The sequence below is a fragment of the Pseudopipra pipra genome, chromosome 26 (genome assembly GCF_036250125.1).
Source record: "Pseudopipra pipra isolate bDixPip1 chromosome 26, bDixPip1.hap1, whole genome shotgun sequence".
In the NCBI taxonomy this organism is placed as follows: Eukaryota; Metazoa; Chordata; class Aves; order Passeriformes; family Pipridae; genus Pseudopipra; species Pseudopipra pipra.
Genome location: NC_087574.1, coordinates 510,333 through 526,470, shown reverse-complemented (window position 1 = coordinate 526,470; position 16,138 = coordinate 510,333). Strand labels below are relative to the sequence as shown.

At 39.4% G+C, this 16,138-nt stretch overlaps 3 protein-coding genes across 3 annotated transcripts in view; 1 reads left to right on the top strand and 2 right to left on the bottom strand.

The window, feature by feature from the left end:
• LOC135403129 (olfactory receptor 10A4-like) overlaps nt 1-16,138 on the top strand; it is an 80,904-nt gene that overhangs the window by 12,296 nt on the left and 52,470 nt on the right.
• On the bottom strand, nt 3,226-4,742 carry LOC135403126 (olfactory receptor 5G9-like). The gene has a single exon (XM_064636838.1). The coding sequence runs from the start codon at nt 4,699-4,701 to the stop codon at nt 3,760-3,762; it is 942 nt and encodes a 313-aa protein (XP_064492908.1). The 5' UTR covers nt 4,702-4,742; the 3' UTR covers nt 3,226-3,759.
• LOC135403127 (olfactory receptor 6Y1-like) lies at nt 9,527-12,272 on the bottom strand. The gene is given in 2 exon segments (XM_064636840.1): nt 9,527-10,669; nt 10,671-12,272. Coding segments are annotated over 2 exon segments (927 nt in total). The 5' UTR covers nt 11,153-12,272; the 3' UTR covers nt 9,527-10,224.

Genomic DNA, 16,138 nt, shown 5'->3' with positions numbered 1-16,138 from the left:
CCGTTAGAAAGTGTTAAATAGTGAAAACAATAACCTTCTGGGGAATACATCTGCCTACATCCAGCACTGTGCCCAGGGCTGTCCTCACAGCAGAACTGCTATGTGGAAGGGCCAGTTGCCAGTCAGATCTGGACACCTCCAACAGCTGCAGCAAGTATCCCATTCCCCAGCTAGCTCAGTCAATGGAACGTGAGACTCATAATGTTGGGGTTGTGTGTTCAAGCTACACTTGGAGCACAGAAGAGGACTGTTATGGTTTAACTCCACCTGGCAACTAAGGAACCCGGAACTTGCCACTCCTCCCCACGGGAGTGGGTGAATGGGAACAGTAAAAGTGAGAAAACGTGTGGGTTGAGATAAAAACAGTTTAATAATTGAAATGAAATAATAATGCTAAATCATAATGAAAATAACAAAAAGAGAGAAATAAAATACCAGAAACACAATGGTGTTAATGCAAATGAAAACAAATGCTCAACACCAAATTACTGATGCCTGGCCATTGTCCAAGCAGCAGCCAACCTTCCTCCTACTTTTATTGCTGAACATGCTATCATGTGGTATGGAATATCCCTTTGGTCAGTTGGGGGTCAGTGGAACCAGTTGTGTTTCCTCCTAATTTCTTGTGCACCCCCAGTCTCCTCGGTGGTGGGGTGATGTGAGAAGCAGAAAAGGCCTTGTCTCTGTGTAAGCAATAACTGAAACATCCCTGTATGATCAACAGTGTTTTCAGCACAAATCCAGAACACAGCACCCCATGAGCTATTTTGAGGAAAATTAACTCTATCCTAGAGAAAAATAGAACAGTCACAAAGCAGCCTTGGACTAGAAGTCAGGAGTAGTGTACAGACCTGTGTTTGTATGAAAAAAATTAGTGTCCACCTGCTCTAGCCATCCTGCTTGGTACACAGGACCTAAAATGTATGACACGGAGGGATGATGTTCAGTGCTTGTGCCTACCTTATCTCCAGTTGCCCTAGGACAGCTGTGTTGGGCACACCCTTGAGGCTGGAAACCAATGCATTTCCATACCCATTATGATCCAAGAATGAGTCTGGATTTGCACAAGAGAATAAAGATGATCCATTCCTGCTCGCTTCTTGTCAGGGAAGCCTCTGGATTTGCTACGGTGTGAAAGCAAATGTCAGTTCTTCAATATCCATAATAAACGTGTCTAGTATAGAGTTAATTGGTCCTGCCTGCAACCAAGCTAATTTTGAGAAAACCACAATTATACTGCAAGCTCTGACAGGAGGAAGTTGACACAGTGCTACAGATAAAGAAATATGGTCTTGGCATTGCAATTGGCGAGTCCTAGACTTTGTGTTAGCTCTGCAGACCTCAGGACTTGTCTTGCTCTACTTGAAGAATGACTTGGAATTATTACCGGGCTTATTTTTGTCATAGGCTTTGTTTTGGGCAATGCAGTGATGCTTATAAGAATGTGAATATGTTTCTGTAACAAGGACATAATTAGTTATTATTCTGTGTAGACTGAATTCTCTATCTCCCAGAAATAAAAATGAAATGGAGTGTATTTGGTTTATGTGACAAGGTTTTGGTGACACAAGGACTGCAGAGTGGCCTTTGTGAAAACAGATCAGAGGCTCTCGCCATCTCAGACAGAGACAGTTTCAACTGGCTCCAAAACAGACACATCACTGCCCAAAACTGAGCCCATCGCTGACGCTGGTTGCACCTCTGTCAATAATATATTTAAGAAAGGTTAAAAACACTGCACAGCAGCTGTGTGAGAGAGGGTTGAGAAATGTATGAGAGAAATAGCCCTTTGGACACCAAGGTCAGTGAAAAAGAAGGAAGAGGAGGTGCTGCAGGGATCAAAGAGCAGAGATTCCCCTGCAGCCCATGGAGAGGACCACAGTTTAGTGTCCCCCCCAGTGCAGCCCATGGAGGTCCATGGTGAAGCAGATACCCGCCGTGCAGGCCATGAAACCACCATTGTTCAATTGATGTTCACTAAAGAAATGCAGCCTTGTGAACAAGGTTGTGGAGAAACACTAAAAGACAAAGCTCAGCAAGAAGTATCTGTGTTGGCAATCGTTCAGCAGAAACAAGCTGTCTGCAACCCTAGAAGCAGGAGCCCTCAGGGAGCTTGGCGTGCTGCTCTGAGAGAGGCTGAAAAGGAGCAGTGCAGGGGGCGTTGTGGGTATGCTCTGTTTCAAACGATGCAGCTGACAGGAGTTGAGTCTCAGGAATGGCCCAAACAGTGACCAAAAGCTGAACTGTGTTTCATTAACTTGAAAATACATTTTTTTTTCACTTCAAAAAGTACATATACAATTTGAAAATACATATTTCTTCTCATGCCCTGCATATGCTAATGAAGTAAAACCTTTCTGTATGAGTACCACTTCATGTTTTTTAACTACCAGATGTAGTGGTAACCAGAAGGGACCCTTTGCTGAGGCTTGCTAGAAAATACTAACCTTCAGGTGCAGAGATCTCTTTTGTACCTGAACATAGATATGGGAGAGTAAAGCTACATTCCAGATAGATGTTTTCTACTAATTTAGTTCTTTGGAAGATGCTCATAGAAATTCCAATGGTTCATGATCTACACAAACAGATATTCCTCTGGTATTTTTCCCTACCATATAGGATGGTTCCATATGCAAGGGAAGATAGACGTGTATTTGAGCTTGTAGCACAGGTACCTGAGAGAGAGAAAGAGGTAACTATGGGTAGTGATTTATTTCACAGTGATATTATTTCTTTTAAGTAGAAAGTAAACAAATAATTTAAATATTTACTTTCTCTGAAAGGTGACTTCTGATTTCTAGCCAGCTCTATCTTATGTTGCAATACAATGAGAATTGAACAGTCTTCTGGTAGGACAATGCTTACATGGTAACTGAAGAGTCCATGCTTCAGACATTTGATGCTGAAGTTTCAATTTGGTATTTCCTGAAATGTGCATTTTTTTTTAAAACCAGAATTTCAAACTACTGCAAGGGCTGTAAAGTTGATCTCAAACTTTACCTTCATGTTATGTCAGATGGTTGTTGTTACAGGTTTGCCTATCACAAAGAAATAGCTCCCATCCTGTTACAAACACTCGCGGGAACATGCACACAAACACACGGAAAGAGAATCTGTTTGGTTTTTTGTTTGTTTCGTTTTTGTCAAAGACCATTTCAAGCACAATATTGCAATTGCCCGTTAATGCTTAATGGTTTTAATCTTAATTTCAGTGGTTCCACTGAAAGAGAAGTGATTAAAAGCAAAAAAGGAAAAAAAATAATTAAAAAGACAAGGATTCACAGAGAAATAAATCTTTCAGTTGACTCTTGTTTGATCTAATTTGACTGTGGATGTTTGCAATAAGAATGCCTCCACCTGAACTGCCTCTGTTCTGAGGCACACGAATAAGATACTGCCAGAGTCTGAGTTTTATGTCCTATTTTAGATATCCAATGCACTTAGATACACTTTAGATTGTCCAATCCAATTGGATTGATTATACCTTTAAAATGCTTTTATCTTTTGAATGGCTATAAGAGGGCTCTAAATTACAGCTCAAATGGATTGTAAATGCCTAAATATGGTTAAACGAATCCACATCTTCATCTGATCTAGATTCTCTTAGGTTTTTTTTTATCTCCTGCTTTCGTCCATGACACTGACCATCTAGAAACACAAAAAACTCTTGAAAGCAAGCCCTGATGTCCTCTAATGTCCCTTTTTTTACATTCTAAGCACCTGTCTGTACCAAATTGGTCACTGTGATGATTCTCAACCTTAGTAAAGGTGCTTAAAAAAACCTTTCCTTTTTAATTGTTTTTTCAGAGACCCTTTTACCTCCTTGTTTCGAAGGGTGTAGATGAAAGGGTTTAGCATGGGAATAACGATAGTATAGAAGATCGAGATGGTGTTACTTTTGTCGGGTGAAGATGTGGCCCCAGGCTGAGCATACATGAAGAAAACTGTCCCGAAGAACAAGCAGATGGTCATCATGTGAGAAGAGCAGGTGGAGAAGGCCTTGCGCCTGCTTTCAGCTGAAGGCATTTGGACAATTGTGATGATTATGTAAGCATAGGAGATAAAAACCACCAAGGCGGTACCCACAATAATGGATCCGCACACAGCCAGCATTACTAGTTCATTGACGAGTGTGTCTGAACAGGAAGCATGCATCACTGCAGCAACATCACAGAAGAAGTGGTTTATTTCTTTGGGCCCACAAAAGGACAAACTGAATGTAAAGCTTGTCTGGATGGTGCAATTGATGCAGCCTGACAGATAAGAGGCCATCACCATGAAAACACAGAGTCTTTTATTCATAATCACTTGGTACAGCAGTGGATTGCAGATGGCAGTGAAGCGATCATAAGCCATCACAGCAAGAAAGAAGGCTTCTGTTGTACCAAAGAGAGAGAAGAAGAACATTTGTGAAGCACAGCCATTGTAGGAAATGTTTCTTCTGTCCAGTGAGAATATCAGTGTTGCTCTGGGAGTGATGACAGAGGAATAGCAGATGTCCAAAGTTGACAAGTTCTCTAGGAAAAAGTACATTGGAGTGTGCAGTTTGGAGTTCATTCTAATGATGAGTATCATGCAGACATTTCCTACAACAGTGACAGCATATATTATTGAAAAGAGAACAGAGAGGAAGAGTTGTGATCCTGGATGAGATTTGAACCCAACCAAAATGAACTCAGTTATCTTGGTGTGGTTTTCCATTTTTTTTTTCAGATGGTGTTCCGAAAGGAAATTAGGATGCAGTGGATTTCAAGTAGTTTGCCTGGAGAAGCAATTAGAAGAATAAGACAAACAGTGAGATATATCAAAGATTAGAAATATAAAAAATAGACAGATGGAAAAGATTAGAAAATTGATTAATCTATCATATCTGTATATTTTCGTAAACTATTTGTAAATTAATTTTTAAAAATTTGTAAACTAATTACCCTGTGATATTATCTTCAGTATAATGAAACACTCTGCATGCAGCTTATCTAAAACTATTTTAATTTAATCAACTAGAAACAGACATTTCATTCTACAGTTAAAGACCTATTTCAGGTTTAACTGGGTAGGAAAAAGTCTTATCCTGAGATTGCAACTAACCCACAAAAGACTGTTCTCCCCTAAACAAACAAAAAAAGAGAATATGCTCCTTCAGATGATGCAAAACAATTAAAAATATATATAAGCCAAGAAATGCATTTAAAGAATGTGGATTTTTTTTTAAAAAAAGCCTATTATTAAAAAAGGTAACACTTCTTTATATGAGAAACCGAGTTTTTTCTTTTTTTAATAGTACTTGAAACAAACCCCTCAAATGTTGAGATTTCTGAAATAAATTTTCTCTATTCAAATGTTAATTCTCACACTAATTGACAGAATGTTCCAAGTAATTCCTTTTCAGTTCTATTTAGTAGTTTTATTTTCGTAAGCTGGGTGTCATCTGAACTAGGCTTGAATAGTTTCAGTGGGTTGATGCCTACATTAGAACTCATAGTTTAGATTACCTTTAAATTCAGAAATAAGCACTCTCACTTTAGAATATTTACATAGAAGGTATGAGTAATGTTTTAAGATTTTCTGGTTTTCTCCACTGACCTAAAGGGAAGTCCAGCTCAGGCATAGCTAAATATTCTGTAAGTATAAAGATGTACATAGATGTATAAAGCTGAGTGATAGGTATCCCCATCCAGTTACTGGTATTTTGTTTGGTTTGCTGTTATTTCCATTAGATAATTTCTCGTAACCCACATGTATCTAAACTTTTTAAAACACTGAATTAATTTTTAACACAACACTTCAACCATTTCTTCATTGTCCTTGAAATGTACCCTTGTCTCTGGGTGCCCTTGGAAGCTCTATTTACTTCTTTGTTCTTATTTACTCGTGCCTTAGAAAAGGGAAATAAATTTGGAGAAGGAACTTCTCTTTGTGTAAGCTTGCTCTTCAGATATTTTGGCTAGTTTCTCTTGGGATTTTTGTGTACAGAGAACTCAAGTTTAGACAGTAAAGGTCAATCATCTGGTCAAAGCTTATTCAAGCCTGTTGTCTATAGCTTCCACTAATGCTAAAGCTTCCCCTATTGTCAAAAGAGAGAAACAGATGCATCCACAGTTTGATTCTTCTACCCCCACCATACTTGTTCAAAAAAGGAGAAAAACAGTCCCTTAGAGGTATCTGTCTTTGTTAAAGGAATCAAGCTAGCAAGAAAATAATAAGAAAAAAAGAGATACTTTTGTCCACAATAATGGTAAGGAAAATTTCAAAATTACATGTCACTGTGGTCAGCCATGTGATGGATGTGTGATCTTGTCTGACCTAACTGACCTTATATTTAAATTATTATTTTTATTATGTGTATCCATCAATGATTTAAATGTAACAGATGTAAACTTCATAATAATCAAACATATTGTCAACTGAAAGGGATGCTACATGCTATCAAAAATTGTTTAGTTGAAATAACAATTGCTACTGCTCTAAGTAAATGTCTTTTTAAAAGAGACTAACAAAAGCCTAAGCTAAGAGTGAAGATGCTGGAGCTACTTTTATAGCCAGTGAGAGGGGAAGATTTTTGATTCCTCTGAGATCTGAAGAATCTCTGGAACTGTCTCTTGGTTGATGAAAAGCAGAAAGTCTAGAATGTAGACACATTAAATACAGGCTTCCTGTTAGCAGACTTACTTTCTAGAAGAGCTAACTGTATTCATAAGCCCTTATTACTATATGCTATGTAGTCAAAAAAAGAGGAAACTATTTTTAGTCCAATTCTATCACTACATTTAGCAAAGCAAAGCTCAGACTTCACAAACCACAATACACATACCTTGTAATACTGTGATTAAAGTTAGGTTTGTTTTTTGGAATTCAGATTTCTTGAACACATTGTCAAAATAATTGAACATATTTTCTACTCCACTAATTTTTCAGTAGTCTCTTGGTAATCAATACATCACTGGCCTTTCATCTCACTGATTCTAAGGGTATTCTCCTTAGCATGTTGCTTATATATACTTTAATAGGTGTGCATAAAACCGCTAGGGATTTAATTTCTAGAGTCTTGGATCTTCACAGCAGACATCTGAACCTCAAATGAGATATTTTTCCCTTGTGCCATTTGTCTTTGCCTGCAGAAGAAGAAAAACCAAGAGTAAAACACAAGCAATAAAGTCTAATGCTGCTTCTGTGGCTTTTTTACCCCTTCTTTTTCACTGTTTCTTGTATAGAACTCTTCCTGCTCCTTGTAGGTCTCTTTTTGCTAAGCAAAACATTGTGGACCTAATCAAAACCCTGTTAGCCATTACAATCTGTTTCCTTCCAGATTTTGGAAATAGAACCGACACCCTTGCCTTCTCCCCATCCAATATGTTTCTCTTCGCTAACCAAAACCAACTTTCCTCTAAATGTGCTCTCTTCTCTGACTGGGAGGGAAAGTGTACTCACCACCTAAAGCTTAGAAACATGATTCACATTAGTGTTCAGCCTCTAATGGAAAACTGATCTGGAATCCAGAAACCACTCCAGGAAGAAAAGAAGCATCTCACAACTCCTGTGTGGGTATCTCAGACACCCTAGGACATGCTGCTGTTTTTCAACAAGCAAACTTGCATTCTTCTCAACACAGGAGAATCACATTTGTTTAAAGCAGACTATATTAAATTTTTGTTGTTTTGGTCTGTAGTTTTAAATAAATCTACATGAAATAGATGTTTCTCTTCTTGATATAAAAGCTTCTCAAATTTTGTGACTCATGATAGATCAATTTCTTCTAAAACCAGACTATTTTACATTTGCATACATTCCCATCAGCTCCCAGAGACAGAAAGCAAGATTAAGAGAGATAGTAAGGGTCTCAAAATCTAAAATTGAACTTCCAGTCTTACCTACATTACTTGTGGGAGGTGACTTATTTACACCTAACATTGAATTTACAGAGGTGTTTATTAGGAAAGCTGTCAGACATAAACTTTTAGATGCAAGAGATAACTTGTATTCTCAAAAAGACTGTATTTTTATAAGACTTTTCTGTTTTCTCTTTTCCTAAGAACACTTAGAAACCTCTGTTATCTAATGACACCATTATTAGTGTACCTAAACCCCATAATAATTGGATGATAATCCTCTTCACAGTGTGTTTGAAAGTTTTTCTTGACATTAATTTCAAAACAATCACTTTCAGATCAGTGCCTTAAACCCAGTGTCAATGTGTGTAGCCAAATCACTGTATTAAAGGAACTTAACACCTTGCAAAATTTAATACTTCAATGGAAAACTCACTATGGAGTACTGAAATGCTATCATTTGCACTTTATAAACGAAAAACTGAAATAAGAGAAGAAATAGATTAAGTGATTATTGGTGTATAAATAATTTAATATACTGTAATAAGAACAAAGTGACCTGACACTGTACCGATTTTGGCTTGGATAGAGTTAAATTACTTCATAGTAGCTTGTATGGGGCTAAATTCTGGATTTGTGATGAAAACAGTGTTGAGGACACAGGAATGTTTTAGTTATTGCTGAACAACACTGGCACAGTATCAAGGCCTTTTCTGCTTCTTGTACAACTCTGCCAGTGAGGACGCTGGAGGTGGGCAAGAAGTTGTGAGGGAACACAACTGGGACAGCTGACTCCAACTGACTAAAGGGATATTCTCAACCATATAGCATCATGCTCAGCAATAAAAACTGGGGGAAAGAAAGAGAATGAAGGGATATTTAGAGTGATTGCATTTGTCTTTCTAAGTAACTGTTATTCATGATTCCTGTTTTCCTAGAGATGGCTGAACATAAAGGCATATGTTATAGATAAATAGAATAAATATCCTTTAGGGTGTTAATCCATATGCATGAATTGTAAAGGAGCCTAGGGCAGTTTGCCTAGATGTCTAAATAGACATTAGACTTCAATGTCTAATTTTTAGGTATTTTTAGAGGAATCTATATCTACCTGTATCTGTAGCTATTGATCTTTAATGCAGATTTTCTGCTAATACCTGTTATACAGCCAGCATCCTACATTTCTGGTGATAGCTCCCCATTATGGTTAACTTCAGGCTGTTCTTGACACCTCTCCTTAACCTTGTGCTCAAGTCTTCACAAAGGTCTGATTTGAAACAATTTTATCTCTGGCGATACATGGCAACAATATGCATAGACAAGTTCTTCCAGCAAGTGTCTTGCGGTTTCTTCCCTGGAAAGCTGGATGTTTCATGAACTGCAAAATCTGAAAAGGCCATATGCTAATAAAGAGCATATAATATCAGAAACTACAGTCTCAGTCATAAACTCAAACCCATATGTAGGCCATATAGGGATGCACTTGGCTGACAGATTTATTTGTTTGTTTGTTAGAGAATATTAAATGTTTTGAAACACTGTGATATTCTGAACATGAAGTAGTTTTCTTAGAGGCACCATTTCACCAGATGATCAGTGTTTAACTCAGTCTTTCCAGACTTCTGCATAAGATCATGACTCCTGCTGGAATACTGCTGGATCCAAGGCTCATGCAGTCTGAAGAAAACATTGAAGTGATCTGTCCTTTCAGTTGTATCTGAATTTCTTCGTGGAGCAAATTATTTGGTGTGCAAAAAGGATATTCAGGGGACCAGGGTTCTGTTGACAGAGGCCAAGTGACAGTTGCAGCTGTACCATGCTAGCAGCTTGGACTACTCACATTATACTTTCTCTACCGCTATTAAAGAAAAGTTGTCTTCTTCAGAGGCTGGGTTCATTTTATCCTACACCAACTATCTAAGAACGTTAAAATTACTCATCCTTTTCCATTGCCTATTCATTTCAAGGGACAATAATGGAACCTCAGAGTAAATAAATCGGATGTAGGTATCTGATTTTTACATGCATTTTGCAATGTTTACTGGACCTAGTAAACTATCTAGGGAAAACAAATCTGGGGTTCAGTTTCTAGCATTTCCAAAACTTCTCTTGAAAACTGGAGCAGTCATTCAGCTGCAGACTTAAGAATGGGTGACAACATAGATTCTTTGGGGGAAAACAAACAAAAAAACCCCAGTCATCTCAAATTAAAGCCATAGTATATACATAGATCTAACAGATTTATTAAGCTCTAGTTCAGGAAATATGGGCACTGCATGCATGAATAGGAGAGTTTCATTTTGGCATGGATTAAGGTCTGGACCTCCTGACTTTAGCTCATCAGCACTGCCAGTTGATCTCCACAAAGTCCCTTCTCCAGGAGTCTGTATTTGATTTCTCAGATGTGTCTTGTGCAAGTAAAGGTCTTTCCCAGAGCAAACCAGACTTCCTTGTTTCTAAAACAATATGTAAGAGGATTCAGGAGTGGCACAACTACTGTGTACAGGACTGATACCAACTTGTTAGCACTGTAGGTATACATGAGCTTAGGATGGGCATAAGTGAAAAGAGTGGTGGAGTAGAACAATAACACTACAGTCAAATGGGAGCTGCAGGTGGAAAAGGCCTTTTGCCTCCCCTGAGAAGAAGGGATCTTCAACACAGTGAACATGATGCAAGTATAGGAGGTCACCACAGTGCAAAGAGGTACCATGATGACCATCAGAGCCAAGATGAAGTCCACTAGCTCAGCCAAAGAGGAATCACTGCAGGAGATATTCAGTAAGGGTGAAATATCACAGAAATAATGATTGATTTCACCTACATCACAGAACGAGAGCTGGGCTCAGCTTGATAGAAGAAGTGGTCAAACCACACATCCAACACCCAGCTATCAACTGAACACAAAACTGATGATTCATGATGAGTGAATATCTGAGAGGTTTGCATATGGCCAAGAAACAGTCATAGGCCATAACAGCTAACAGAATATACTCAGTACAAACGAAAGTCACAAAGAAATACAACTGTGTTATGCACCCCTGGAATGAGATATATTTGTCATGAGAGAGGATGTCTATAAGCATCTTTGGCTCAATGACAGAAACATACCAGATCTCTAAGAAAGACAGATTCCCTAGGAAGAAATACATGGGTTTTTGCAGACTGTGATTATTTCGGATTATGAGAATGATAAGGAAGTTTTCCAACACAGTTGATAAATAAGCCAGAAGTAAAGCAGAGAAGAGAAGCAGCTGCAGTTCAGCAGTGGTGGGAAAACCGAGGAGAATGAAATACATGACTTTGGATTCATTCCTCCCACCCATTCTGTAGAAGAAAGATGAGCTTATCCACCTGCAATAAATTAATACAATGAAACCTAACTACACAGGCTTAAATTCATAGCAATATGTTACACCACAATTTAAAGACATTGTAAAAGTTCAGACACTTTGTTGCTGCATTTTTAGAAACCAATTTTTTTCAATTTATCTGCTCAATTCAGAATTTTTAATTTTAAAAATTAGGTATGCTTTTTACTTTATATTTCATGGAGATAAATAAGCATTCCAAGTCCTGTCTCATCTAAGATGCGGATCTAAAATAAGCTAGATGAATGATGCTATGATATTGTCCATCCAGTATAAAGAAATTATAGGTTATGAGCTTATAGGTAGACATTCACATTGCCAATGTTTTATTTTCTACATCTAAACATTTCTGAAGTTATATCATGTATATCCCATGAACTGTGATGGAATTGTGAAGTCCCACAGGGATATATTCAATTTGATATTTAAAAAACCCTCCAAACATATCTGAAGGAGCCCATTAGAGGTTTCTATGTCTAGCTCTGAGGAGACTTATGTATACATAAAGCTTATTGAGATAAAAGGTCCACATAGTATCTGAGATACAGCATAAGTGCAAGCGAATTATAATTCTGAGTCTGGTTTGTTTGCAACTAACTCAGATTAATCCTTCAGAAATAAAAACAGCCCCACCTGTGCTATTAAAAACAAAACTGTTCTCAACCTTCTGTAGTGGGAATTCAAGTAGAATCCACTGCCTTAGTTGATCCTAGAGAATATGATCAATAGGGTACAGAGGAAGTGTGGACTGTTGTGTCAGTTGCATGATTTATACTAACACAGATAAAACGACCACTTTATTTACCTTTGGTGTCTCATGAGATTTTATTAAGAAATTATAGATAGCCTCCCAGTGGAAGCAATCACAGAAAGAGGAGGGATTGTTTCCTCTGTGATTCCATGTGGAGTAGAAGTAAGAAACTCTGAAAATGTCTAACATTTTTTTCTGAGACACTGAAGAACTAAATAATACCAGGTAGTGTCTATTGATTTTTGTGGGGCAGAGGAAAATAAAAACATACCCTGAGGCAGAGGACATGGCAGTCATCTACCAAAAGCTAATCCAGAAAAATATTTTAGTATCCTAATCTCAATCTAGAGCCTTAACTTAGTGTTTTCACCTACACTGGAGTTACTTGTACAACTTTCAGATCTATAAATAGCCAAGCTATGCATTTTCTGAATAGTACAATACAGTACAAATATTATGGTGAAATGATTCCTCCAGTAGTGTGAAATACCTCTATTAGAATAGACAGACTCAGTTTCTTAAGTTGCCTGATCCTGTATATCTGTCTCCCTTGATGAAACTAACATACGGAAGCTCAGTTTAGTGCCTGAGTACCTGTTTAAGTACTCACAGTTACGTACAATAATTATCAACTAAAACCCCAGTGTCAAAATGGAATTTTATACATATTTTTACATTTAATTATATGTTAGATATAGGATTCATTTGTACTAATTTAAACACCTGATATGCAAACATTTAAGACTGAGTTCAGCTGCCTAAGCACAGCAGTTCAGTGTCATTTGGGATGTTCTCAATTCTTACTTGTTTCCACTTAAAGGGACTCAAAAAGAGGATAGCCACACGAATCCAGGAAGCAGTTTTGGTAGTGTGGTGGGTTTACCTTAACTGAACACCAGGTTCCCACCAAGACTTCTCTATCACTCCCCATCTTTGACTTGTCAGAAGAGAGAAAATATAATCAAAGGCTCATGGGTTGTGATAAGAAAAGGGAGAGATACCTCACCAATTGTCATCATGGGAAAATCAGACTCAACTTGGGGAAATTAACTGAATTTATTACCAATCAAATCAGAGGAAGATAATGAGAATAATGGAGATGATGGACTCTCTCTGATCTACCACTATAGCCAACAGCTATATACAGTACAGATGGTAAGAATATGGCTAGTCTTTTTTCGTCTGATGAGGAGAACGCTGAGAGGTGACCTAATAGCAGACTTCAGCAAGTCCAAGGTGAGCTACAAGGATGACAAGATGAACATCTCAGTTGTGGCAGAAACACTCATCATGACTGGGCTTCGCGAACGAAGAATCAGGAAAGGTCTCTACCCACGTTTGTCACAAGCACGTTGGTGGCTAAAAAGGCCAATACGAGACAGGCATGTCCGATTGCAAAAGGCACAGCAGAAAGACTCCTTAGATGGTAAATTCTGCAAGACATGATTCTTTCTGCGTTGCCTTTTCTCCTCAAGGGTGATCCTGCTGCGTTCTCAAAGGCATCAGCAGCGTTATAGATGGTGTGTCTCCAGACCTCCCAGTTGGAGGCCAGAGTAGACCAGTTATGTTGATCAATATGGCCAAGGCTGAGATGTTGTTTCAGGGAGTCCTTGTATCTTTTCTTCGGGGCTCTTCTCATGCAGCAGCTGGTGGCAAGTTCACCATAAAGCAGGATCTTAGGGAGGCGGTGGTTGGTCCTTCATCCTAGAGACGTGCCCTGCCCAACGCAGCTGTGTTCTCAGCAACATGGCCTCAATGCTTGTGACTGCTGCTTGTTCTAGAACAGATGGATTGGTCACATAATCTGACCAGTGGATGTTTAGGATTGTACGGAGGCAGCGCTGATGGAAGCGTTCCAGGAGTCGCAGGTGGTGGCAGTAGATGACCCATGATTCAGAGAGTATATATAGAGATTCAGAGAGTATATACAGAGACTATAAGAGAGTAGACAGCACAATGGCTCTGTAAACACTGACCTTGGTACTTTTCTTCAAGTCTTTATTTTGCCAAACTCTTTTATGAAGCTTTCTGAAGGCACTATATGCCTTTGCTAACCTGTTGTCTATCTCTCCATCAATCTTACCGTCCGAGGAGATGAGGCTACCTAGGTAATTAAAGTGCTGGACTGATTTGAGCTCTGATTGGCCAATGGTGATATGGGGATGATGGAAGACTTCCTGAGGTGCAGGTTGATAGAGAACTTCTGTTTTCTTTAAACTGACTTCCAGCCCAAAGAGCTCAGCAGCATCTGCAAAGCAGGATGTTAAACACTGCAGAGCTGCTTCTGTGTGGGCAGCAAGGGCGGCGTCATCAGCATAAAGCAGCTCCCAGACAAGATGGTTTAAGGTCTTGGTGTGGGCCTTCAGTTGCCTTAGGTTGAAAAGGCTTCCATCAGTACGGTATCGAATGTGGATACCGTCCTGATCCTCGAGGTCTGCCATGGCCCTTTGGAGCATCCTGCTGAAAAAGACTGTGAATAGGGTTGGTGTGAGAACGCAGCCTTGTTTCACACCGTTCTTTATTAGAAAGGGCTCAGAAAGTGCATTGCCATATCTGACTTGGCCGTGCTGATCCTCATGGAGTGAGATGATAATTTTGAGGAACCTGGGGGGACAACAAAGGTCTGCCACAGACCTTTCCTGCTCACAATATCGAAAGCCTTGGTGAGGTCAACAAAGGTTACATAGGGACCTTTGTTCTGTTCCCTACACTTCTCTTGCAGTTGTCTGAGAACAAACACCATGTCTGTGGTACTCCTGTTGGCTCTGAAACCACATTGACTTTCAGGTAGAATTCCTTCTGCTATAGCGGGTATTAGTCTGTTTAAGAGTATTCTTGCCAGGATTTTGCCAGCAATGGAGAGCAGAGTAATACCACGGTAATTTGAGCAGTCTGATTTAGTACCTTTCTTCTTATATAGGGTGATGATGACTGCATCTCGAAGGTCTGATGGTAGTTCGCCTAGTTCCCAACAGCATAGTAAGAACTCGTGAAATTTAGCATGGAGTGCATGGCCCCCATGTTTCCAGACTTCAGGTGGAATTCCATCAACCCCAGCTGCCTTGCCAATTTTCACCTGCTGTATGGCCTTGAGGGTCTCTCCTAAAGTGGGGGCAGTATCCAATTCATACTTCACTGGTTGTTGTGTGATGGACTGAATGACTGTGTCTTGGACTACACGGTTGGTACTGAAAAGGGTCTGAAAGTGTTCAGACCATCGATTCAGAATGGAGGTTTTATCTGTTAGAAGTGTTTGACCATCAGTGCTGAGTAGAGGACTTTGAGCTTGGTATGTAGGCCCATATGCTGTTTTCAGGGCTTCACAGAACCCTCTGTGATCGTCCGTGTTTGCACATAATTGTGTTTTTTCAGCTAGACTGATCCACCACTTGTTCTGGATGTCACGGAGTTTCTGTTGGAGCTTGTTGCATGTGATGCGAAAAGCTGTTTTTCTTATGTGACCGGATGGCAGTGCAGGGTGTACTTGGTGGGTGGTTCTCTTCATCCTCAACAATTCCTGGATCTCTTGAATGTTTTCATTGAACCAGTCTTTGTTCTTCTTGAGGGAGAACCCTAAGGATTCTTCAGAGGACTGCTGGATGCTGTTTTTAATATGGTGCCAGAGTGTTACAGGAGAGCTATCTGTAGAATCTGTGGGATGGTTATCAAGCCTAGTTTGAAGATTAGCCTGGAATTTGTTTCTCACTGTGATTGGAGATCGTTGACTTGGAGTCTCCTCCTTGGGATGCTGCCCCTTTTAGATTTGAATTTGAGGTTAAGTTTACAGCACACAAGTCGATGGTCTGTTTGGCATTCTGCACTGGGCATCACACGGGTGTGGTGGACATCGCGGGCATCTCTCCGTCGCACCAAGACATAATCGATGAGGTGCCAATGTTTGGATCTGGGATGCATCCATGTTGTCTTCAGACTATTTTTCTCCTGAAAGATAGTGTTAGTAATGGTGAGCTGTTGCTCCGCACAGAATTCTAGCAGAAGGCGACCATTATCGTTGCAGTTTCCAACACCATGCTTACCTAATATTACTTTCCAGGCTTCAAAATTCTTTCCTACTCTGGCGTTGAAATCACCAAGGATAATGATCTTATCATCTGCAGGCACCTTTTGGGTAAGGCGGCACAGGTCGGTGTAAAATTTATCTTTTTCAGCAGGATCAGCCTGGAGAGTTG